Source organism: Salvelinus namaycush, chromosome 9 (assembly GCF_016432855.1).
Source record: "Salvelinus namaycush isolate Seneca chromosome 9, SaNama_1.0, whole genome shotgun sequence".
Lineage (NCBI taxonomy): Eukaryota > Metazoa > Chordata > Actinopteri > Salmoniformes > Salmonidae > Salvelinus > Salvelinus namaycush.
This window is the reverse complement of record NC_052315.1, coordinates 19,648,352-19,675,819: the sequence shown is the minus strand read 5'-3', so window position 1 is coordinate 19,675,819 and position 27,468 is coordinate 19,648,352. Positions and strand designations below refer to the sequence as shown.

The window sequence follows — 27,468 nt, the reverse complement described above, 5'->3', positions numbered from 1 at the left end:
TAGCACACAAGTATAAACACCATGGGACCACACAGCCATCATACCGCTCAAGAAGGAGACGCGTTCTGTCTCCTAGAGATGAACGTACTTTAGTGCGAAAAGTGCAAATCAATCCCAGAACAACAGCAAAGGACCTTGTGAAGATGCTGGAGGAAACGGGTACAGAAGTATCAATATCCACAGTAAAAACGAGTCCTATATCGACATAACCTGAAAGGTCGCCCAGCAAGGAAGAAGCCACTTCTCCAAAACCACCATAAAAAAGCCAGACTACGGTTTGCAACTGCACATGGGGACAAAGATTGTACTTTTTGGAGAAATGTCCTCTGGTCTGATGAAACAAAAATAGAACTGTTTGGCCATAATGACCATCATTATGTTAGGAAGAAAAAGGGGGAGGCTTGCAAGCCGAAGAACACCATCCCAACCGTGAAGCACGGGGGTGACAGCATCATGTTGTGGGCGTGCTTTGCTGCAGGAGGGACTGGTGCACTTCACAAAATAGATGGCATCATGAGCATGGAAAATTATGTGGATATATTGAAGCAGCATCTCAAGACATCAGTCAGGAAGTTAAAGCTTGGTTGCAAATGGGTCTTCCAAATGGACAATGACCCCAAGCATACTTCCAAAGTTGTGGCAAAATGGCTTAAGGACTACAAAGTCAAGGTATTGGAGTGGCCATCACAAAGCCCTGACCTCAAACCTATAGAAAATTTGTGGGCAGAACTGAAAAAGTGTGTGCGAGCAAGGAGGCCTACAAACCGGACTCAAGTTACACCAGCTCTGTCAGGAGAAATAGGCCAAAATTCACCCAACTTATTGTGGGAAGCTTGTGGAAGGCTACCTGAAACGTTTGACCCAAGTTAAACAATTTAAAGGCAATGCTACCAAATACTAATTGAGTGTATGTAAACTTCTGACCCACTGGGAATATGATGAAAGAAATAAAAGCTCAAATAAATCATTCTCTCTACTATTATTCTGACATTTCACATTCTTAAAATAAAGTGGTTATCCTTATTGACCTAAAACGGGATTTTTACTAGGATTAAATGTCAGGAATTGTGAAAACTGAGTTTAAATGTATTTGGCTAAGGTGTATGTGAACTTCCGACTTCAACTGTATACATTTCTCTTTTTACCCAGGTACTTTTGTCAGCTGCTAGATGGCTTGGAATATTTGCACAGCCAGGGAATAGTTCACAAAGATATTAAACCAGGGAATCTACTGCTGACGACGGACGGTGCACTAAAAATCTCTGACCTGGGTGTAGCGGAGGTAATTATATTCTCTAATAGTTTTTGATGTCAACTTTATTGCATTTCAATTTGGGCATAGTTCAACATCAGTGTTGAACACCCCCAAACAAGAGACTTGCCCAAGAAAAGCTCTGGGCCCTTCTGATGATGTCTGTGTCCCCCTGGTGTTCTCCCTCTCAGGCGCTGCACCCGTTTGCGGAGGACGACACATGTTGTACGAGCCAGGGCTCTCCGGCCTTCCAGCCCCCAGAGATTGCCAATGGCCTGGACACCTTCTCGGGGTTCAAAGTGGACATCTGGTCTGCTGGTGTCACACTGTGAGTGGCCACTCGCAGATTAATGGTTTCAGATGGCATATTTATTTCATGCCTGATTTTTTTTAAATTTATTTTTGGAATGTATTGAATTTTTCCTTCCAGATATAACATAATGACCAGCCTGTACCCTTTTGAAGGGGATAACATATATAAGCTGTTTGAGAACATTGGGAAGGGACACTACAGTGTTCCAGAGGAGTGTGGCCCTCTGCTCTCTGGCCTGCTAAGAGGTAAGAGTCTAGACTGACTAACACTACTGCTGGCACTCCCGATATTCTATTTCATGGTATTAAACATTATTAGAGATGAAAGCATTAGTTGCAGTAGTAAGAGTATTACAAGAAGGGTATGGCCACAGAATTATAGATTTTCCTCTTTATTGGACTTAATTCGTCCACTCAGATGTACTTTGTAGTAAGTAGCGGTGATTCAATCTTGGAGGTTTTTCTTTAGGAGCTGTAGATGGCACTGTGGTGATTTTACATTAGCACTACAATTATCATTTTGATGTATCATGAATATGCAGTTGATAGAAAATGCATTTCTAAGGTAAAGATGGGTTTAATTGACACCCTTTTTTCCTTGATGGAAATGGTCATTATGCACAATTGTCTGTTTCATTTTTTTCAAGAAGCCCTGATTTGAACACAGCACAAAAATAAGGAAATAATGAAAGGAATAAATGCATCTCATCAAATAGTTACAAAGCCTTCAATAATTTATTTTGTATTTTTCTTCCAGGAATGCTTGAGTATGACCCTGAGAAGAGGTTCTCAATACAACACATTAGACAACACAAGTAAGTCATCGTACTCCCTTTGTCTTTGAAGCAGAATATGTGCTGAAGAGAGTGCTAGAAGTACAAATTGAAAAGGAGATGAATTGGGGAAAACAGCAGTCCGATGATGACCAGTGTCCAATCTATTTATTTTCAACACACGATGATGAATGTAATATGCATCTCTTCTGTGATAGATTTGTTGTCATTTGCATCTGAGCTCCGCAGAATGCCAAATTGTCTCATTTTGATAATGGTGGGTAACGGGACTGGAGGAGAAAAAAGAAAATGCACCTCACTCTATCATTTGCAGCTCTTATGTGAGGCCCATTGTGTTGGAACAGGCTTTTATGATCATTTAGCACATATCTGTTTGTTTTCTGTCTCTTTTATCTGCATGTGTGTGTGCGCTTGACCAAGCCCTCAGCTCAGTGTGGAGGCGGACTCCTGTCCAGTGGTAAATAGGATCTACAGAAGGTCAACAACCTTCCCCTCTCTGAATCTCAGTCACGACATGCTGCTGCTTACAGATTCACATATTCATCTCCTTTCATGATGTTAACCTTACTTTTCTTTGGCCTTGCCCAAGGAATGCACTTTCTAGTCTGGAACACCAAGTAGACAATAGTTTGGCAAATTTCATTAGGCTATACTGTGATGTTGTGGGGACAAATGAGGAATGACGTGGTGTTAATTTACACACGAAAAGGAAATATTCACATTTGCTAGTTAGCACAAACGCTGTAGTTTGTTACAGCCAATTCATCTTCCAACCTTTTGTACGCCTCTATCTAACATCAGAGAACTCATGTGGTAGTATTTGTTGGGATGTGAGGGCCTCTGATGAGCAGTAGTTAAAGGCCCAGTGCAGTAAAAACACGATTTCCTGTGTTAAAAAAAAGAAATATATATAAACACACACACACACACACACACACACACACACACACACACACACACACACAGTACCAGTCAAACGTTTGGATACACCTACTCATTCCAGGTTTTTTCTTTATTTTTACTATTTTCTACATTGTAGAATAATAGTGAAGACATCAAAACTATGGAATCATGTAGTAACCAAAAAAGTGTTAATCAAATCAAAATATATTTGATATTCTTCAAAGTAGCCACCCTTTGCCTTGATGACAGCTTTGCACACTATTGGCATTCTCTCAACCAGATTCATGAGATAGTCAACTGGAATGCATTTCAATTAGCAGGTGTGCCTTGTTAAGTTAATTTGTGAAATTTCTTTCCTTCTTAATGCGTTTCAACCAATTAGTTGTGTTGGTAGGGGTGGTATATGGAAGATAGCACTATTTGGTAAAAGACCAAGTCTATATTATGGCAAGAACAGCTTAAATAAGCAAAGAGAAACGACAGTCCATCATTACTTAAAGACATGAAGGTCAATCAATCTGGAAAATTTCAAGAACTCTGAAAGTTTCTTCAAGTGCAGTCGCAAAAACCATCAAGAGCTATGATGAAACTGGCTCTCATGAGGACTGCCACAGGAAAGGAAGACCAAGAGTTACCTCTGCTGCAGAGGATAAGTTCATTAAAGTTAACTGCACCTCAGATTGCAACCCAAATAAATGCTTCACCGAGTAGTAAGTAACAGACGCATCTCAACATCAACTGTTCAGAGGAGACTGCGTGAATCAGGCCTTCATGGTCGGATTGCTGCAAAGAAACCACTACTAAAGAACACCAATAAGAAGAAGAGACTAGCTTGGGCCAAGAAACACGAGCAATGGACATTAGACCGGTGTAAATCTGTCCTTTGGTCTGTTGAGTCCAAATGTGAGATTTTTGGTTGCAACCGCCATGTCTTTGTGAGACGCAGAGTAGGTGAACGGAGCTCCGCATGGGTGATTCCCACAGTGAAGCATGGAGGAGGAGGTGTAATGGCATGGGGTGCTTTGCTGGTGACACGGTCAGTGATTTATTTAGAATTCAAGGCACACTTAACAAGCATGGCCACCACAGCATTCTGCAGCGATACGTCATCACATCTGGTTTGCGCTCATTTGTTTTTCAACAGGACAATGACCCAAAACACACCTCCAGGCTGGGTAAGGGCTATTTGACGAAGGAGAGTGATGGAGTGCTGCATCAGATGACCTGGCCTCCACAATCACCCGACCTCAACCCAATTGAGATGGTTTGGATTGAGTTGGACCGCAGAGTGAAGGAAAAGCAGCCAGCAAGTGCTCAGCATATGTGGGAACTCCTTCAAGATTGTTGGAAACACATTCCAGGTGAAGCTGGTTGAGAGAATGCCAAGAGTATGCAAAAGTGGCTATTTTGAAGAATCTCAAATATAAAATGAATTTTGATTTGTTGAACACTTTTTTTTGGTTACTACATGATTCCATGTGTTATTTCATAGTTTTGATGTCTTCACTATCATTCTACAATGTAGAAAAAAGTAAAAATCAAAACCCTTGAATGAGTAGGTGTGTCCAAACTTTTGACCGTGTGTGTGTGTGTGTGTGTGTGTGTGTGTGTGTGTGTGTGTGTGTGTGTGTGTGTGTGTGTGTGTGTGTGTGTGTATAAATTATTTTTTCACACTATGAGATTGGTATAATACTGTGATATTGTAAAAGTTATGATAATGCCTTTTTAGGGTAAGAGTTGTTTGAAAAGATCACCTGAAACTTCAGCCTGTTTTGGTGGGATGGAGTTTTGGCTTTCCATGGTGACATCACCATGTGATAAATTAGTTAATTGACCAATATGAACGATAATTCCAAACCTCTCTGCCAATAACAGCTAATTTTCAGTTTTCCTCTCCCCACTCAGACCACTCCAAGGCAGTAGTAGCAAAATTCTTGCTTGAGAAATTGCCCTTGCTAAGAAGCTATTTTGTTTATTTTTGACTATTTGAATGAAAAAAATCACACTAAGGTACTTAATTGTTACCCATAAAGGATTTTGAGATAACTGCTGCATTGGACCTTTTAAAAAGGCATCAGTCAGACTGGCTAGGCATCAGTCAGACTGGCTGGGCTGAGAAATGTTGCCTATTTATCGCTGCCTCTCTCTCTCCTAACTTTCCAGTCTTTTCTTACAGCCCTTAAAGACTCTTGACTACACGAGCTGTTGCTTTGGCGAATGTCGGCTGCAGTTACCATGGCAACAAATGACTGAAGCATATCTGTGTGCTGGTGTGATGTTAGACCACTGAGAGAGAACAGAGAGGGAGGGGCCGTGGGCATCTCGAAACTGCTTTAAAATCATATTTCATTTTGGCTCATTGTATTGGGTGCTAAATGGAATGAGAGAAAAATGATGAAAACCGGCAGATTCTTGTAGAGTGTAGACAAGCACACACACACACACTTGTAATGAACTACACTCGCGTTCAAAAGTTTGGGGTCACTTAGAAATGTCCTTGTTTCAATTTTTTTTTTTTTTATCCATTAAAATAACATCAAATTGATCAGAAATACAGTGTAGACATTAATGTTGTAAATGACTATTGTAGCTGGAAACTGTTTTTTTTTTTTATGGAATATCTATATAGGCGTACAGAGGCCCATTATCAGCAACCTTCACTCCTGTGTTCCAATGGCACGTTGTGTTAGATTATCCAAGTTTATCATTTTAAAAGGCTAATTGATCATTAGAAAACCCTTTTGCAATTATGCTGAAAACTTGTGTGTCACGTTGGCATGAAGGATCGGGAGACAGAAGCAGGAATGGGTAATATTTTATTTTTTATTAAACCCAAAATGACAGTGTGCCGTGTAAAGGCACGGGGACGAAGACCAAACAAACATGTACACAAAATACAGGGTTGAAACACAAACAAAAGAGCGAGGAGCACCTCGAATAAATAACACATGTACACGATGATTAACACACGGGATGAGACCCGTAATGATCTGCGCAATCCACAAGGGCACGAAAGCCCAAAACACACAGCACAGGTACTCACACGTACCAACGGACATTGTAACAATAATCGACAGCACCATGGTGAACAAAGGGCACATATATATACAAATACAATCAGTGGAAATAGGGGCCAGGTGCGCGCAATGAAAGTTCCAGAGGGATCCGTGACATTGTGCTGATTTTAAAGAAGCAATACAACTGGCCTTCTTTAGACTAGTTGAGTATCTGGCGCATCAGCATTTGTGTATTCGATTACAGGCTCAAAATGGCCAGAAATATAGAACTTTCTTCTGAAACCTGTCAGTCTATTCTTGTTCTGAGAAATGAAGGCTATTCCATGTGAGAAATTGCCAAGAAAGTGAAGATTTGGTACAACGCTGTATACTACTCCCTTCACAGAACAGCGCGAACTGGCTCTAACCAGAATAGAAAGAGTGGGAGGCCCCGGTGCACAACTGACCAAGAGGACAAGTACATTAGAGTGTCTAGTTTGAGAAACAGATGGCTCACAAGTCCTCAACTGGCAGCTTCAATAAATAGTACCTACAAAACACCAGTCTCAACGTCAACAATGAAGAGGCGACTCCGGGATGCTTGCCTTCTAGGCAGAGTTCCTCTATCCAGTGTCTGTTCTTTTGCCCATCTTAATCTTTTTATTGGCCAGTCTGAGATACGGCTTTTTCTTTGCAACTCTGCCAAGAAGGCCAGCATCCTGGAGTCGCCTCTTCACTGTTTTCTAATTATCAATTAGCCTTTTAAAATGATAAACTTGGATTAGCTAACACAACATGCCATTGGAAAACAGGAGTGATGGTTGCTGATAATGGGCCTCTGTACGCCTATTTTCTTTTTTCTTCCACCTTTATTTAACCAGGTAGGCCAGTTGAGAACAAGTTCTCATTTACAACTGCGACCAGGCCAAGATAAAGCAAAGCGGTGCGACACAAAGAACACAGAGTTACACATGGGATAAACAAACATACAGTCAATAACACAATAGAAAAATCTATATACAGTGTGTGCAAATGTATTAAGATTAGGGAGGTAAGGCAATAAATAGGCCATAGTGGGAAAATATTTACAATTTAGCAATTAAACACTGGAGTGATAGATGTGCAGAAGAGGAATGTGCAAGTAGAGATACTGGTGTGCAAAAAAATAACAATATGGGGATGAGGTAGTTGGGTGGGCTATTTACAGATGGGCTGTGTACAGGTGCAATGATCGGTAAGCTGCTCTGACATCTGATGCTTAAAGTTAGTGAGGGAGATATAAGACTCCAGCTTCAGTGATTTTTGCAATTCGTTCCAGTCATTAGCAGCAGAGAACTGGAAGGAAAGGCGGCCAAAGGAGGAGTTGGCTTTGGGGATGACCAGTGAAATATACCTGCTGGAGCGCATGCTACGGGTGGGTGCTGCTATGGTGACCAGTGAGCTGAGATAAGGTGGGGCTTTACCTAGCAAAGACTTATAGATGACCTGGAGCCAGTGGGTTTGGTGACGAATATGAAGCGAGGGCCAGCCAATGAGAGCATACAGGTCGCAGTGGTGGGTAGTATATGGGGCTTTGGTGACAAAACGGATGGCACTGTGATAGACTACATCCAATTTGCTGAGTAGAGTGTTGGAGGCTATTTTGTAAATGACATTGCCGAAGTCAAGGATCAGTAGGATAGTCAGTTTTACGAGGGTATGTTTGGCAGCATGAGTGAAGGATGCTTTGTTGCGAAATAGGAAGCCAATTTTAGATTGAATTTTGGATTGGAGGTGCTTAATATGAGTTTGGAAGAAGAGTTTACAGTCTAACCAGACACATAGGTATTTGTAGTTGTCCACGTATTTTAAATCAGAACCGTCCAGAGTAGTGATGCTAGACGGGCGAGCGGGTCCATGCAGTGATCGGTTGAAGAGCATGCATTTCGTTTTACTTGCATTTGGAGGCCACGGAAGGAGTGTTGTATGGCATTGAAACTCGTTTTGAGGTTTGTTAACACAGTGTCCAAAGAAGGGCCAGAAGTATACAGAATGGTGTCGTCTGCGTAGAGGTTGATCAGAGAATCACCAGCAGCAAGAGTGACATCATTGATGTATACAGAGAAAAGAGTCGGCCCGAGAATTGAACCCTGTGGCACCCCCATAGAGACTGCCAGAGGTCCGTACATACGGAACTCTATCTGAGAAGTAGTTGGTGAACCAGGCGAGGCAGTCAGAGAAACCAAGGCTATTGAGTCTGCCGATAAGAATGCGGTGATTGACAGAGTCGAAAGCCTTAGCCAGGTCGATAAAGATGGCTGCACAGTATTGTCTTTTATCGATGGCGGTTATGATATCGTTTAGGACCTTGAGCCTGGCTGAGGTGCATCCATGACCAGCTCGGAAACCAGATTGCATGGCGGAGAAGGTACGGTGGGATTCGAAATGGACAGTGATCGGTTTGTTAACTTGGCTTTTCAAGACTTTATAAAGGCAGGGTAGGATAGATATAGGTCTGTAACAGTTTGGGTCTAGAGTGTCTCCCCCTTTGAAGAGGGCTATCACCGCGGCAGCTTTCCAATCTTTAGGGATCTCAGATGATACGAAAGAGAGTTTGAACAGGCTAGTAATAGGGGGTGTAACAATTGCGGCGGATCATTTTAGAAAGAGAGGGTCCAGATTGTCTAGCCCGGCTGATTTGTAGGGGTCCAGGTTTTGCAGCTCTTTCAGAACATCAGCTATCTGGATTTGGGTGAAGGAGAAATGGAGAGGTTTGGGCAAGTTGCTGTGGGGGGTGCAGAGCTCTTGACCGGGGTAGGGGTAGCCAGGTGGAAAGCATGGCCAGCTGTAGAAAAATGCTTATTGAAATTCTCGATTATTGTAGATTTATCGATGGTGACAGTATTTCCTAGCTTCAGTGCATTGCGCAGCTGGGATGAGGTGCTCTTATTCTCCATGGACTTTACAGTGTCCCAGAACATTTTGGAGTTTGTGCTTCAGGATGCAAATTTCTGTTTGAATAAGCTAGCCTTTGCTTTCCTAACTGCCTGTGTATATTGGTTTCTAACTTCCCTGAAAAGTTGCATATTGCGGGGGCTATTCCATGCTAATGCAGTACACCACAGGATGTTTTTGTGCTGGTTAACCAAGGGCTATATCTGTTCTTAGTTCTATGTTTTTTGAATGGGGCATGCTTATTTAAGATGGTGAGGAAAGCACTTTTAAAGAATAACCAGGCATCCTCTACTGACGGAATGAGATCAATATCCTTCCAGGATACCCAGGCCAGGTTGATTAGAAAGACCTGCTCGCTGAAGTGTTTTAGGGAGCGTTTGACAGTGATGAGGGGTGGTCATTTGACCGTGGACCCATTACGGACACAGGCAATGAGGCAGTGCTCGCTGAGATCCTGGTTGAAGACAGCAGAGGTGTATTTAGAGGGCAGGTTGGTCAGGATGATATCTATGAGGGAGCCCATGTTTACGGATTTAGGGTTGTACCTGGTAGGTTCCTTGATAATTTGTGTGAGGTTGAGGGCATCTAGCTTAGATTGTAGAACGGCCGGTGTGTTAAGCATGTCCCAGTTTAGGTCACCTAACAGTACAAACTCTGAAGATAAATGGGGGGCAATTAGTTAACATATGGTGTCCAGGGTACAGCTAGGGGCTGATGGGGGTCTATAACCTATAACAAGCGGCAACAGTGACAGACTTATTTCTGGAAAGGTGGATTTTTAAAAGTAGAAGCTCGACCTGTTTGGGCACAGACCTGGATAGCATGACAGAACTCTGCAGGCTATCTCTGCAGTAGATTGCTACTCCACCCCCATTGGCAGTTCTATCTTGGCGGAAAATGTTGTAGTTGGGATGGAAATTTCAGAATTTTTGGTGGTCTTCCTAAGCCAGGATTCAGACACGGCTAGGACATCAGGGTTCGCAGAGTGTGCTAAAGCAGTGAATAAAACAAATTTAGGGAGGAGGCTTCTGATGTTTACATGCATGAAACCAAGGCTTTTACGGTTACAGAAGTCAACAAATGTGTCACGCCCTGGCCATAGAGAGGCTTTTATTCTCTATTTTGGTTAGGCCAGGGTGTGACTAGGGTGGGCATTCTAGTTTCTTTATTTCTATGTTTTCTATTTCTTTGTGTTTGGCCGGATGTGGTTCTCAATCAGAGGCAGCTGTCTATCATTGTCTCTGATTGAGAACCATACTTAGGTAGCCCTTTTTTCCACCTGTCTTTGTGGGAAGTTGACTTTGTTTAGGGCACATAGCCTTTAGCTTCACTGTGTGTTTTTGTAGTGTTTATTGTTTTGTTCGGCGTCATTTTTATAAATAAAAGCGAAATGTACGCCCACCACGCTGCACCTTGGTCCACTTCTTACGACAGCCGTGACAGAACTTCCCACCAACAACGGACCAAGCAGCGTGGTAAGGAGGAGCAGCGTGTCCAGGATTCATGGACTTGGGAGGAGATCCTGGACGGTAAGGGAACCTGGAGGCAGGCTGGGGAGTATCGCCGTCCACGGGAGGATCTGGAGGGGGCAAGAGCAGAGCGGCAGCGTTACGAAGGGACACGGCTGGCAAGGAAGCCCGAGAGGCAGCTCCCCAATTTTTTTTGGGGGGGGGGCACACGGGGAGTGTGGCACACGGGGAGTGTGGCACACGGGGAGTGTGGCACACGGGGAGTGTGGCACACGGGGAGTGTGGCACACGGGGAGTGTGGCACACGGGAAGTGTGGCTGAGTCAGGTTGGAGACCTGAGCCAACTCCCCGTGCTTATCGTGGCGAGCGTCGTACTGGTCAGGCACCGTGTTATGCGGTGGAGCGCACGGTGTCTCCAGTGCGCGTGCACAGCCCGGTGCGCTATCTTCCAGCTCCCCGAATCGGCCGGGCTAGAGTGGGCATCCAGCCAGGTCGGAGGATGCCGGCTCAGCGCATCTGGCCGCCAGTACGTCTCTACGGCCTGGGATATCCTGCGCCGGCTCTGCGCACTGTGTCTTCGGTGCGTCTGCACAGCCCAGTGCGTCCTGTGCCTGCGCCCCGCATCTTCAGGGCGAAAATAACCATCCAGCCAGGACGGGTTGTGCAGGCTCTACGCTCAAGACCTCCAGTGCGCCTCCACGACCCAGTGTATCCGGTGCCTCTGCCTAGGACAGGGCCTCCTGTATGTCTCTCCAGCCTGGTGAGTCCTGTGCCTGCGCCTAGAACTAATCCTCCCGTATGTCTCCCCAGCCTGGTGAGCCCTATGGCAGCTCAACGTACCCGACTGCCCATACGTCTCCTCCCTCCAGTGATGATCTATGGCACGAAGCCTCCAGTGATGATCCATGGCACGAAGCCTCCAGTGATGATCCATGGCAAGAAGCCTCCAGTGATGATCCATGGCACGAAGCCTCCAGTGATGATCCATGGCAAGAAGCCTCCAGTGATGATCCATGGCAAGAAGCCTCCAGTGATGATCCATGGCACGAAGCCTCCAGTGATGATCCATGGCACGAAGCCTCCAGTGATGATCTATGGCACGAAGCCGCCAGTGAATATCCATGGCACGAAGCCTCCAGTGATGATCCATGGCAAGAAGCCTCCAGTGATGATCCATGGCACGAAGCCTCCAGTGATGATCCATGGTACGAAGCCTTCAGTGATGATCCATGGCAAGAAGCCTCCAGTGATGATCCATGGCAAGAAGCCTCCAGTGATGATCCATGGCACGAAGCCTCCAGTGATGATCCATGGCAAGAAGCCTCCAGTGATGATCCATGGCAAGAAGCCTCCAGTGATGATCCATGGCACGAAGCCTCCAGTGATGATCCATGGCACGAAGCCTCCAGTGAGGAGTCATGGCACAAAGCCTCCAACGAAGGCCTCCAGTCCGGAGCCTCCAGCGAAAGCCTCCAGTCCGGAGCCTCCAGCGACGTTCTCCAGTCCGGAGCCTCCAGCGACATTCTCCAGTCCGGGGCCCGCAACGTGGGTGCCCAGTCCTCGGCCTGCAACGAGGGTGCCCAGTCCGGGGCATGCAACGAGGGTGCCCAGTCCGGGGCCCGCAACGAGGGTGCCCAGTCCAGGGCCCGCAGCGAGAGTGCCCAGTCCGGGGCCCGCAACGAGGGTGCTCAGTCCTGGGCCCGCAACGAGGGTGCCCAGTCCGGGGCCCGCAACGAGGGTGCCAAGTCCGGGGCCCGCTATGAGGGTCCCCAGTCCAGGGCCCGCTACGAGGGTCCCCAGTCCGGGGTCGGCGGCAAGGGTCCCTGCACCAGAGGCGCCACCAAAGTGGGGGGAGGCGGAGGGGGGTCTACGTCCCGCACCAGAGCCGCCGCCGTAAAGGAAGCCCACCCGGACCCTCCCCTTTAGAGTCAGGTTTTGCGGCCTGAGTCAGCACCTTTGGGGGGGGGGGGGGGGGGGGTACTGTCAGGCAGCTGTCTATCGTTGTCTCTGATTGAGAACCATACTTAGGTATCCCTTTTTTCCACCTGTCTTTGTGGGAAGTTGACTTTCTTTAAGGCACATAGCCTTTAGCTTCACGGTTTGTTTTTGTAGTGTTTATTGTTTTGTTCGGCGTCATTGTTATAAATAAAAGAGAAATGTACGCTCACCACGCTGCACCTTGGTCCACTTCTTTTGACGGCCGTGACAAAATGATAGCGCCTGGGGAATAGGAGTGGAACTGGGGGCTACAGGGCCTGGGTTAACCTTTACATCACCAGAGAAGTAGTAGGATAAGGGTACGGCTAAAGGCTATAAGAACTGGTCGTCTAGTGCGTTGGGGACAGAGAATAAAATGAGCAGTTTTCTGGGCGTGGTAGAATAGATTCAGGGCATAATGTCCAGCAATGGTATGGTAGGATGTGAGTACAGTGGAGGTAAACCTAGACGTTGAGTGACGATGAGAGAGGTTTCGTCTCTGGAGCACCAGTTAAGTCAGGTGAGGTGTGTGTGTGGGTTGGAACAAAAGGACTGAGGCCTCTACAGTGAAATAAAACAAGAAGAACTAGCCAAGACAGCAGTAGACAAAGGAAATTGACATTAGAGAGAGGCATAAAGCCATCACAGTTGGTGATCAGGAGAGCAAAATGAGGTACCGTGTTATTGAAACAGTCCAGGGGGCATCATCTGTGTAGCCGCGTGATCGTGCCGTTCGGTAGTCACTACTATGCTAGGCGAGCAGGGGACACAACGTTCAGAAAAGCTAGCGGGCCGGGGCTAGTAGATGGTTCTTCGGCGACATCGTAACAGAATAGCCTGTTGAGACCACATCAATCAATCAATCAATCAAGTTTATTTTATATAGCCCTTCGTACATCAGCTAATATCTTGAAGTGCTGTACAGAAACCCAGCCTAAAACCCCAAACAGCAAGCAATGCAGGTGTAGAAGCACGGTGGCTAGGAAAACTCCCTAGAAAGGCCAAAACCTAGGAAGAAACCTAGAGAGGAACCAGGCTATGAAGGGTGGCCAGTCCTCTTCTGGCTGTGCCGGGTGGAGATTATAACAGAACTATGCCAAGATGTTCAAAATGTTCATAAGTGACAAGCATGGTCAAATAATAATCATGAATAATTTTCAGTTGGCTTTTCATAGCCGATCATTAAGAGTTGAAAACAGCAGGTCTGGGACAGGTGGCGGTTCCATAACCGCAGGCAGAACAGTTGAAATTGGAATAGCAGCAAGGCCAGGTGGACTGGGGACAGCAAGGAGTCAACATGCCCGGTAGTCCTGACGTATGGTTCTAGGGCTCAGGTCCTCCGAGAGAGAGAAAGAAAGAGAGAAGGAGAAAATTAGAGAGAGCCAAGATTTTCAAAATGTTCATAAATGACAAGCATGGTCAAATAATAATCAGGAATAAATGTCAGTTGGCTTTTCATAGCCGATCATTAAGAGTTGAAAACAGCAGGTCTGGGACAGGTAGGGGTTCCGTAACCGCAGGCAGAACAGTTGAAACTGGAATCGCAGCAAGGCCAGGCGGACTGGGGACAGCAAGGAGTCATCATGCCCGGTAGTCCTGACGTATGGTCCTAGGGCTCAGGTCCTCCGAGAGAGAGAAAGAAAGAGAGAAGGAGAGAATTAGAGAGAGCCAAGATTTTCAAAATGTTCATAAATGACAAGCATGGTCAAATAATAATCAGGAATAAAAGTCAGTTGGCTTTTCATAGCCGATCATTAAGAGTTGAAAGCAGCAGGTCTGGGACAGGTAGGGGTTCCATAACCGCAGGCAGAGCAGTTGAAACTGGAACAGCAGCAAGGCCAGGTGGACTGGGGACAGCAAGGAGTCATCATGCCCGGTTTGCCGTGACGTATGGTCCTAGGGCTCAGGTTCTCAGAGAGAGAGAAAGAAAGAGAGAACGAGAGAATTAGAGAGAGCATACTTAAATTAACACAGGACACTGGATAAGACAGGAGAAGTACTCCAGGTATAACCAACTGACCCCAGCCCCCCGACACATAAACTACTGCAGCATAAATACTGGAGGCTGAGACAGGAGCGGTCAGGAGACACTGTGGCCCCATCCGAAGATACCCCCGGACAGGGCCAAACAGGAAGGATATAACCCCACCCACTTTGCCAAAGCACAGCCCCCGCACCACTAGAGGGATATCTTCAACCACCAACTTACCATCCTGAGACAAGGCCGAGTATAGCCCACAAAGATCTCCACCACAGCACAAACCAAGGGGGGGCGCCAACCCAGACAGGAAGATCACGTCAGTAACTCAACCCACTCAAGTGACGCACCCCTCCTAGGGACGGCATGAAAGAGCACCAGTAAGCCAGTGACTCAGCCCCTGTAATAGGGTTAGAGGCAGAGAATCCCAGTGGAGAGAGGGGGACCGGCCAGGCAGAGACAGCAAGGGCGGTTCGTTGCTCCAGAGCCTTTCGGTTCACCTTCACACTAATGGGCCAGACTACACTCAATCATATGACCTACTGAAGAGATAAGTCTTCAGTAAAGACTTAAAGGTTGAGACCGAGTCTGCGTCTCTCACATGGGTAGGCAGACCGTTCCATAAAAATGGAGATCTATAGGAGAAAGCCCTGCCTCCCGCTGTTTGCTTAGAAATTCTAGGGACAATTAGGAGGCCTGCGTCTTGTGACCGTAGCGTACGTATAGGTATGTACGGCAGGACCAACTCGGAAAGATAGGTAGGAGCAAGCCCATGTAACGCTTTATAGGTTAACAGTAAAACCTTGAAATCAGCCCTTGCCTTAACAGAAAGCCAGTGTAGGGAAGCTAGCACTGGAGTAATATGATCAAATTTCTTGGTTCTAGTCAGGATTCTAGCAGCCGTATTTAGCACTAACTGAAGTTTATTTAGTGCTTTATCCGGGTAGCCGGAAAGTAGAGCATTGCAGTAGTCTAACCTAGAAGTAACAAATGCATGGATTAATTTTTCTGCATCATTTTTGGACAGAAAATTTCGGATTTTTGCAATGTTACGTAGATGGAAAAAAGCTGTCCTTGAAACAGTCTTGGGCAATCACGTCAGCAGTCCAGTCGTGATGGATTGGCGGGGCTCCGTGTCGACAATAAAGGGTACAGGCCAATTGGCGAAGGAGGTAGCCCTAGAATTAGCTGGTATATGGGCCCAGCTCTCAAGGCTAGCTGGTGCTTGCTTCGGGACAGAGGCGTTAGCTAACAGTAACAGCTGGCTAGCTGCGATGATCCGGTGTAATGATCAGGAGCGGCAGGAATCCGGTGATGTTGTAGAGAGAAGCAGTACAATAAGCTCTGGGCTGATATCGCGCTGTGCAGTCTGGCAGGTGTTATCCGAGCTAAGGCTGGCTGGTGACCGAGAAAAAGGTGAAGACCGCTAGCCGTTGGTAACTAGTAGCTAGTTAGCTGGCTAGCTCCTGATGGAAGTTCCAGTTATAAGGAATAAAAATTGCAGATCTGTACCACATTGGGTGAGGCGGGTTGCAGGAAAGTATATTTAGTTCGTAGATAAAAAGTGAGATTAAGATGGATACGAAAAAGACCGGATATTTACACTGGATAAGACACGGTATAAGACAAAGACAAACACACACGTCCTACTGCTACGCCATCTTGGAGTTGAGTGTAGATATTATGTAGATGTAGATATTCCATAAAAAAATCTGCTGTTTCCAGCTACACTAGTCATTTACAATATTAACACTGTATTTCTGATCAATTTGATGTCATTTTAATGGACAAAAAAATTGCTTTTCTTTCAAAAACAAGGACTAAGTGACCCCAAACTTGAATGGTAGTGTATGTTGAAGTTATAGCCTAGTTATAGAAACATTTGTAGTTACTTTTTATATTGGAAGTTTCTCATGGTTTAGATATGTCTAATGTATGCTTTTTGAATATTCAGTTATTAAAATAGGTTATTCATGGTTTTTTAACATGGTAGCAAATGTGACTCATCTGACCTCAACCTGTAGCCTTGTATCCCTTTCTTTTATTTCCACAACACTTAAGCGTGCTGTCTCTGATAAACTCTTGTTATCTCTCTCAGAACGATCTCCTTGACCCTAACCAGGACGGGTCTTCTGTGTCACGGAGGCTCTGCACTGCCTAAGCTGACTCTCGCTCCTCTGTTCTCATCCTCCTAGATCTATCCGCTGCCTTCGACACTGTGAACCATCAGATCCTCCATTCCACTCTCTCAGGGCTGGGTGTCTCAGGGTCTGCACACTCTTGGATTGCAGCTTACCTTGCAGGTCGCTCCTACCAGGTGACGTGGCGAGGATCTGTGTCTGCACCACGTACTCTCACTACTGGTGTCCCCCAGGGCTCTGTTCTAGGCCCTCCCCTCTTCTCTCTATACACCAAGTCACATGGGTGCGTCATATCCTCACATGGTCTCTCCTATCATTGCTATGCGGATGACACTCAACTACTTTCCTCCTTCCACCTGACACCCAGGTGGCGACACGCATCTCTGCATGCCTGGCAGATACCTCAGCTTGGATGTCAGCCCATCTCCTCAAGCTCAACCTCGACAAGACAGAGTTGCTTTTCCTCCCGGGGAAGGCCTGCCCGCTCAAAGACCTCTCCATCACGGTTGATAACTCAACAGTGTCGCCCTCCCAGAGTGCGTAGAACCTTGGCGTGACCCTGGACAACACCCTGTCATTCTCTGCAAACATCGAAGCATGCTCTACAACATCAGTAGAGTACGACCCTACCTCACACAGGAAGCGGCAAAGGTTCTAATCCAGGCACTTGTCATCTCCCGTCTAGACTACTGCAACTCGCTGTTGGCTGGGCTCCCCGCTTGTGCCATCAAACCACTGCAACTTATCCAGAACGCTGCAGCCACTCTCTACCTTCAGGCTATGCTCAAACCCTACACCCCAACCCGAGCACTCTGTTCTGCCACCTCTGGTCTCTTGGCCATCTCACTCCTACAGGAGGGTAGCTCCTGCTCAGCCCAGTCCAAGCTCTTCTCTGTCCTGGCACCCCGATGGTGGAACCACCTTCCCCCTAAAGCTAGGACAGCAGAGTTCCTGCCCATCTTCTAAAAGCACCTGAAAATCCTACCTCTTCAAAGAGTATCTTAAATAATCCCCCCCCTTTTGAGGAAACGTGTACTTACTATGCCTGTGATATGTAATGGTCCCACCTAGCCTTCTTAAGATGAATGCACTAAATGTAAGTTGCTCTGGATAAGAGCGTCTGGTAAACGACTAAAATGTAATGAGTTTAACTTGAACAAGTTTATTTCACTTCCAGGTATAGATTAGACACCATGATAGAATGTGGTGCGTCCTGTGTCACCTAACCTATCTTAGTGCATGTTAATACCAAAGGTAATAACAATTAATACATCAGAATCGAATCAATCTCTCCTTAACATGTGGTCCTTCCACGTGTGGTCATGTCAAAAGGTGAAAGGAAGGATAAAGAGGAGTAAATAGAAGCTGGGGAAAAAGAGCTGTATAAATATTTCACCTGGCAAAAGGGCAGATGGGTCTTTAAAATACATTTCCAAGCTCTGCAAATATTAACATTAAGGGGAATTACAATGGGTAGAGTAGCCATGCTTAGTCAATGCAACTTTAATGTCCCAGCTCCTGAGGTGCACCCTATTCTTAAGGTGTAGCAGCTTCACTAGGCTGCATTATGGAGGCTTGATCACTTATTATCACACACACACACACACACACACACACACAAGGCCGTGCGCACACACAAGGCCGTGCACAGACCGGGATCAAGTGCTCAAAACAAAAACAGGGCACACTCCGCTCTTGAAAAAAAAATACTGTCATAATTCATACTGTATGTCTAAATTCCTAACTTACCAACTGCCTCTGTAGCAAATAAAATGTTATGCATAGGCCTATTTATTTCTGCAACAACACACATCACAAATTGTAAGCAAGCTAGTTACATTGCCTCCTAAAGACATGACTGACATTGGGGAAAGAGAGTGGGCTATCAGCTGATCGTAGATTTTCTTTTTGTGATTTATCTTCAATGCTCTTAAAATTCTTACATAACTTCATATTATTAATAATCTTCTAACTCATGATATATCGCTGGCTGGCCGGCTAGTGGCTTGTGTGGATATTTTAGTGTATGGTGGTTAGCTAGAGTCTAGACTAGCTGTGTTGCTACTGCCCTGACACACACGTGCATCTCCCGACTGAAGGAGGGATGGAGTTGGGTCGGAGGGCCGTTGATGCAGCTGCTCCTCTCTCTGCGGCGCATATCAGCCAACCAGATCAAATATTGATGATGATGATGATGATTTAAATAAGGTGTTTTTAAATGCTACTCAAACGTTATGCTTCTTTGGCAGTACTGTTGATATTGAAACTAGGTAGCTAGCTACACACACTCGACCGGTGACTGTATCTCAAGCCTTGCATGTTTGCATGTTTGGATACTGGGTGTGCGCAATCTCCGTACAGGGCAGACGATGTCACGACGACTTGTGGGTTCAAAAACCCCAATGACAAGAACAGTACCAGTCAAAAGTTTGGACACACCTACTCATTCAATGGTTTTTCTTTATTTCTACTATTTTCTACATTAGAATAATAGTGAAGACATTGAACCTATGAAATAACACATGGAATCATGTAGTAACCAAAAATGTGTTAAACAAATCCAAATATCTTTTATATTTGAAATTCTTCAAAGTAGCCACCCTTTGCCTTGATGACAGCTTTTACACTCTTGGCATTCTCTTAACCAGCTTCATGAGTTAGTCACCTGGAATGCATTTCAATTAACAGGTGTGCCTTGTTAAAAGTTCATTTGTGAAATGTATTTAGTTCTTAATGTGTTTGAGCCAATCGGTTGTGTTGTGACAAGGTAGCCCTATTTGATAAAAAAAACAAGTCCATATTATGACAAGAAGAGCTCAAATAAGCAAAGAGAAATGACAGTCCAATCAAACACACACACACCCACTTACTATCATACCCTACACACAGCTTCGTACACACACATTTTACCGGCCATCTCTTAAATGCACACCACAATTATACATATCAGTTGTTTTAAGTAACGGCTTATTCCATTGGTTAGCCTTCTTTATACACTGAACACAAATATAACGGAACATGTAAAGTGGTCCCATGTTTCATGAGCTAAAATAAAAGATTCCAGAAATGTTCCATACGTACAAAAATGTTTCTCTCAAATTTTGTGCACAAATTTGTTTACATCCCTGTTAGTGAGCATTTCTCCTTTTCCAAGATAATCCATCCACCAATGGCATATCAAGAAGCTGATTAAACAGCATGATCATTACACAGGTGCACCTTGTGCTGGGGACAATAAAAGGCCACTCTAAAATGTGCAGTTTTGTCACACAACACAATGCCACAGATGTCTCAAGTTGAGGGAGTGTGCAATTGGCATGCTGACTGCAGGAATGTCCACCAGAGCTGTTGCCAGATAATTTTAATGTTCATTTCTCTGCCATAAGCCACCTCCAACAATGTTTTAGAGAATTTGGCAGTGCGTCCAACCGGCCTCACAACCACAGACCACGTGTATGGCGTCATGTGGGCGAGCGGTTTGCTGATGTCAACGTTGTGAACAGAGTGCCCTATGGTGGCGGTGGGGTTATGGTATGGGCAGTCAAAACGAGCACAATTGCATTTTATCAATGGCAATTTGAATGCACAGAGATACCGTGACCAGATCCTGAGGCCCATTGTCGTGCCACTCATCAGCATTACCTCATGTTTCAGCATGATAATGCAAGGACCAATGTCGCAAGGATCTGTAAACAATTCCTGGAAGTTGAAAATGTCCCAGTTCTTCCATGGCCTGCATACTCACCAAACACATCACCCATTCAGCATGTTTGGGATGCTCTAGATCGATGTGTATAACAGCGTGTTCCAGTTCCTGCCAATATCCAGTGACTTCTCACAGCCATTGAAGAGGAGTGGGACAACATTTCACAGGCTACAATCGACAATCAGATCAACTCTATGCGAAGGAGATGTGTCACGCTGCGTGAGGCAAATGGTGGTCACACCAGATACTGACTGGTTTTCTGATCGACACTCTCTGTCCAACAGAAGTACTGTATATCTGTATTCCCTGTAATGTGAAATCCATAATAAAGGAAAAAGTGATCTCTGAGGAAGATAATGTACAGAGGTTTAGATTGAATGTAAAGAGGTGTGTTAATGATGCACACACAATGTACAGAAAACACTCATATGCACAAACATAGCCACACTTTTCAGAACATGCTTCACGCACACACCTACCTCTATTGCCCCATGGTATGGCTGTCGTCACTGCCGCTCCATGTGTTGTTACAAAACAAAAGGCTAAGGTCTCTACAGAGTTCTCTCTCTACCATTACTCACACCTCTTGTGAAAAGAAGCTGCCCGTTGTCAGTGATCAGGCCTACCACTGTTGCTTCGTTGGCAAACTTAATGATGGTGTTGTAGTCGTGCGCAGCCACGCAGTCATGGGTGAACAGGGAGTACAGGAGGGCACTAAGCACGCACCACTGAGGGGGCCCTTGTGTTGAGGGTCAGCGTGGAGAATGAGTGGTTGCCTACACTCACCACCTGGGGGCGGTCCGTCAGGAAATCCAGTTGCAGAGGGAGGTGTTCAGTGCCAGGGTCTTTTCCTTAGCGATGAACTTGGAGAGCACTATGGTGTTGAACACTGAGCTGCAGGAGATGTAATGATGACACACACTGCACTGAGGATGACAATGAATAAATCTTTGGTCAATTGGGGGTGGCAGGTAGCCTAGTGGTTAGAGCATTGGGCCAGTAACCAAAAGGTTGCTAGATTGAATCCCCGAGCTGACAAGGTAAAAATATGTAATTCTGACCCTGAACAAGGCAGTTAACCCACTGTTCCTAGGCCTTCATTGTAAATAAGAATTTGTTCTTAACTGACTTACCTAGTTAAATAAAATAAAAATGATCATGACACATCCCTCAATTGCTGTGCGTTGCAGCTCTGCTTTTGTTGTACTCAATCCACACTCTCATAGTCTGCCCACTTCAGAGCAAACCCTGCCTGGCTGCAAAGACTTTGTCAACTTTGTCAGTTGGTTGTCCTGTAATTTAGACCAATGCGATAAGAAAGGAGGTTTTGGCTTCAAAGCTGGCTTGAAGAGTAGGCTTATTAGACTGCACAATCTCGGTATTGTACATCAGAATAGTAGTTGAGTATTTCCATGTAAAATTATTATGATTGTAATGGAGGACCGGGTGTCTCCTTATTACGCAATATTTAAAAGGCCTGCGCTATTGGGGGAGACCAGCTGTTTTTTTAGTGGTTTTTTGTATGTGTATATAAATACATTTTAACCATTATTTTGACAGGGAAATCATACCGACACACTCTTTTTCAGATGAGCCCTGCATAAATACATCAAACACACTACCGTTCAAAAGTTTGGGGTCACTTAGAAATGTCCTTGTTTTTGAAAGATTTTTTTATCCATTAATATAACATCAAATTGATCAGAAATACAGTGTAGACATTGTTAATGTTGTAAATGAATATTGTAGCTGGAAACTGATGATTTTTAATGGAATATCTACATAGGCATACAGAGGCCCATTATCAGCAACCATCACTCATGTGTTCCAATGGCAGGGTTTGTTAGCTAATCCAAGTTTATCATTTTAAAAGGCTAATTGATCATTAGAAAACCCTTTTGCAATTATGTTAGCACAGCTGAAAACTGTTGTGCTGATTAAAGAAGCAATACAACTGGCCTTCTTTAGACTAATTGAGTATCTGGAGCATCAGCATTTGTGGGTTCGATTATAGGCTCAAAATGGCTAGAAATAAAACTTTCTTCTGAAACTCGTCAGTCTATTCTTGTTCTGAGAAATGAAGGCTATTCCATGCAAGAAATTGCTAAGAAACTCGTACAACGCTGTGTACTACTCCCTTCACAGAACAGCGCAAACTGGCTCTAACCAGAATAGAAAGAGGAGTGGGAGGCCCCGGTGCACAACTGAGCAAGACGACAAGTACATTAGTGTCTAGTTTGAGAAACAAACCCCTCACAAGTCCTCAACTGGCAGCTTCATTAAATAGTACCCGCAAAACACCAGTCTTAACATCAACAGTGACAAGGTGACTCCGGAATGCTGGCCTTCTATGCAGAGTTGCAAAGAAAAAGCTATATCTCAGACTGGCCAATAAAAATAAAAGATTAAGATGGGCAAAAGAACACACACTGGACAGAGGAACCCTGCCTAGAAGGCCAGCATCCCGGAGTCGCCTCTTCACTGTTTTCTAATGATTAATTAGCCTTTTAAAATTATAAACTTGGATTAGCTAACACAACGTGCCATTGGAACACAGGAGTGATGGTTGCTGAAAATGGGCCTTTGTACGCCTATGTAGATATGCCATTAAAAATCAGCCGTTTCCAGCTACAATAGTAATTTACAACATTAACAATGTCTACACTATATTTCTGATCTATTTGATGTTATTTTAATGGACAAAAAAATGTGCATTTCTTTCAAAAACAAGGACATTTCTAAGTGACCCCAAACTTCTGAACGGTAGTGTATATACAATATATACAGTTGAAGTCAGAAGTTTACATACGCTTAGGTTGAAGTCATTAAAACTAGTTTTTCAACCACTCAACAAATTTCTTGTTAACAAACTATAGTTTTTGCAAGTCGGTTAGGACATCATCTTTGTGCATGACACAAATAATGTTTCTAACAATTGTTTACAGACAGATTATTTCACTTATAATTCACTGTATCACAATTCCAGTGGGTCAGACGTGTACGTTCACTAAGTTGACTGTGCCTTTAAACAGCTTGGAAAATTCCAGAAAATTATGTCATGGCTTTAGAAGCTTCTGATAGGCTAATTGACATAATTTGAGTCAATTGGATGTGTACCTGTGGATGTATTTCAAGGCCTACCTTCAAACTCAGTACCTCTTTGCTTGACATCATGGGAAAATCAAAAGAAATCAGCCAAGACCTCAGACAAACAATTGTACACCTCCACAAGTCTGGTTCATCCTTGGGAGCAATTTCCAAAAGGTACCACGTTCATCTGTACCATCAATAGTACGCAAGTATAAACGCCATGGGACCACGCAGCCGTCATACCGCTCAGGAAGGAGACGCATTCTGTCTCCTAGAGATGAACGTACTGTGGTGCGAAAAAGTGCAAATCAAGCCCAGAACAACAGCAAAGGACCTTGTGAAGATGCTTGAGAAAACAGGTACAAAAGTATCTATATCCACAGGAAAAAGAGTCCTATATCGACATAACCTGAAAGGCCGCTCAGCAAGGAAGAAGCCACTGCTCCAAAACCACCATAAAACAGCCAGACTACGGTTTGCAACTGCACATGGGGACAAAGATTGTAATTTTTAGAGAAATGTCCTCTGGTCTGATGAAACAATAAGAGAACTGTTTGGCCATAATGACCATCGTTATGTTTGGAGGAAAAAGGGGGAGGCTTGCAAGCCGAGGAACACCATCCCAACCGTGAAGCACAGGGGTGGCAGCATGAGGTTGTGGGGGTGCTTTGCTGCAGGAGAGACTGGTGCTATAGATGGCATCATGAGGGAGGAAAATTATGTGGATATATTGAAGCAACATCTCAAGACATCAGTCAGGAAGTTAAAGCGTGGTCGCAAATGGGTCTTCCAAATGGACAATGACCCCAAGCATACTTCCAAAGTTGTGGCAAAATGGCTTAAGGACAACAACGTCAAGGTATTGGAGTGGCCATCACAAAGCCCTGACCTCAATCCCATAGAAAATTTGTGGGCAGAACTGAAAAAGCATGTGCGAGCAAGGAGGCCTACAAACCTGACTCAGTTACACCAACTCTGTCAGGAGGAATGGGCCAAGATTCGCCCAACTTATTGTGGGAAGCTTGTGGAAGGCTACCTGAAACGTTTGACCCAAGTTAAACAATTTAAAGGCAATGCTACCAAATATTAATTGAGTGCATGTAAACTTCTGTCCCACTGGGAATGTGATGAAAGAAATAAAAGCTGAAATAAATAATAATTCTCATAAGTCATTCTCTACTATTATTCTGACATTTCACATTCTTAAAATAAAGTGGTGATCCTAACTGACCTAAGACAATGAATTTTTACTAGGATTAAATATCAGGAATTGTGAAACTGAGTTTTTATGTATTTGGCTAAGGTGTATGTAAACTTCCGACTTGTTGAGTTGAGTTTATTTTATTTTTACAGGGACAGTGCACATTAATCAACGTTTCAGTAAAAGTGCCGGTTTTAGCCAGCCGGCTAATTTTCAACCGCAGTCCCTGGGCAGGTTATTAAAAACAATTACAATATAGACAATAGCAACATAGAACAAGCAAGACATAGCAACATAGGACAAGCAAGACGTAGCACACAGACAGAGCAACATAGAACAAAAAGCAGCAAGACAAAATTCATAAAAGCAACGAAGTGTTTCCACACCTCACAAGTTACAGACAACAGACATGGAAAGCGGCAACACACAGCTAGGGACCATGTTCACAAATCTGATTGACCTTCAACTGTGTACCTAATACACACAAATCTGAAAGGGGTGAATGAGAATATGTACATATAAATATATGGATGAGCGATGGCCGAGCGGCATAGGCAAGGTGCGATAGATGGTATAAAATACAGTATATACATATGAGTAATGTAAGATATGTCAACATTATTAAAGTGGCATTATTTAAAGTTCCACACATAACCTTAAAACCAATCTTTGTGTGGTTACAGCTGGGTGAGGAAGAAACACCCTGCCATGGAGCCTCTGATGCCAATGCCCCCCAGTGCTGACCGGAGGGATGCGTGGCGTAGCATGACTGTACTGCCTTACCTGGAGCACCTGCACGGCTACACCGACCAGCACGACCAGGATGATGATGAACTCTTCTACGGAGCTGGAGACATCTACTCTCAGGGTTTCACTATGCCAGGTGAGAAACAGAGATATGGAGGGAGAGAAGGATGGAGATATGACTTAATAGAGTGATGTTTATAAGGACTAGGAGGATAATGACAAGCTGCTCTATGGAGAAAGCCACATTTCCAGCCAGGGTTTTGCTATGCAAGGTGAGAGACACAGGATGGATGGAGGGAGAGGGAGGTGGAGAGATGTTGAGGTGGAGAGTGAGGGTTATTGGGAGAGAGAATTTGAGTGATAACATTTCTTTGTCACATTCTTTGCAAACAACAGGTGTAGACTAACAGTGAAATGCTTACTTACTGTACAGGTCTTTTTCCAACAATGCAGAGTTAAAGATAAACCATTTAAATAGTGCCATCAGGAATAAATACACAGTGAATAACGAATAACAATAACGAGTAAAAAATAACATGGCTCTATACAGGGATTACCAGTACAGAGTCGATGTGCAGGGGTACGAGGTAATTGAGGTAGCTATGTACATTTACAGTACCAGTCAAAAGTTTGGACACACCTACTCATTCAAGTGTGAGTTTTCACTGTTTCAACAGTGAAAACATCAAAACTATGAAATAACACATGAAATGCCTAGTTAAATAAAATTTAAAAGATCATGTAGTAACTGTAACGGCAGTCTACTTCGTCCTCCTCCTCAGACGAGGAGAGGCGAGAAGGATCAGAGGACCAATGTGCAGCGTGGTAATTTGACATAATGAATTTAATTAGACAAAACAAAAACACTATACAAAATAACAAAAGAACATACCGTCACAGTCCTAGCTGGTGCAGAACACAAACACAGAGACAGGAAACAACCACCCACAATCCCCAACACAAAACAAGCCACCTATATATGATTCTCAATCAGGGACAACGATTGACAGCTGTCTCTGATTGAGAACCATATCAGGCTGAACATAGAAACAGACGAACTAGACATACAACATAGAATTCCCACCCAGTTCACGTCCTGACCAACACTAAACAAGCAAAACACATAAGAACTCTGGTCAGGACGTTACAGTACCCCCCCCCTGAGGTGCGGACTCCGAACGCACCCCTAAAACTCAAGGGGAGGGTCTGGGTGGGCATCTGTCCACGGTGGCGGCTCCGGCGGTGGACGAGGACACCACTCCACCACTGTCTTTGTCCCCCTCCTTAGCGTCCTTTGAGTGGCGACCCTCGCCCACGACCTTGGCCTAAGAATCCTCCCCAAGGCCCCCACATGATTTAGGAGGTAGCTCAGGACAGAGAGGTAGCTCAGGACAGAGAGGTAGCTCAGGACAGAGAGGTAGCTCAGGACAGAGGGGCAACTCCGGACGAATGGCAGCTCCGGACTGAGTGGCAGCTCATGACTGGAGGGCAGCTCATGACTGGAGGGCGGCTCATGACTGGAGGGCGGCTCATGACTGGAGGGCGGCTCATGACTGGAGGGCGGCTCATGACTGGAGGGCGGCTCATGACTGGAGGGCGGCTCATGACTGGAGGGCGGCTCATGACTGGAGGGCGGCTCATGACTGTAGGGCGGCTCATGACTGTAGGGCGGCTCATGACTGTAGGGCGGCTCATGACTGTAGGGCGGCTCATGACTGGAAGGCGGCTCATGACTGGAAGGCGGCTCATGACTGGAAGGCGGCTCTGGCGGCTCCTGACTGGCTGGCGGCTCCTGACTGGCTGGCGGCTCTGGCGGCTCCTGACTGGCTGGCGGCTCTGGCGGCTCCTGACTGGCTGGCGGCTCTGGCGGCTCCTGACTGGCTGGCGGCTCCTGACTGGCTGGCGGCTCTGGCGGCTCCTGACTGGCTGGCGGCTCTGGCGGCTCCTGACTGGCTGGCGGCTCCTGAC

At 45.1% G+C, this 27,468-nt stretch overlaps 1 protein-coding gene across 1 annotated transcript in view; it reads left to right on the top strand.

Annotated features, from left to right (window-relative positions):
• LOC120053185 (serine/threonine-protein kinase STK11-like) overlaps positions 1-27,468 on the top strand; it is a 45,420-nt gene that overhangs the window by 3,949 nt on the left and 14,003 nt on the right. Inside the window, exons 4-8 of the mRNA XM_039000347.1 lie at positions 1,150-1,282; positions 1,444-1,580; positions 1,683-1,810; positions 2,322-2,379; positions 25,437-25,636. Coding sequence (XP_038856275.1) covers positions 1,150-1,282; positions 1,444-1,580; positions 1,683-1,810; positions 2,322-2,379; positions 25,437-25,636 — 656 coding nt within the window. The remainder of the gene's footprint in view (positions 1-1,149; positions 1,283-1,443; positions 1,581-1,682; positions 1,811-2,321; positions 2,380-25,436; positions 25,637-27,468) is intronic.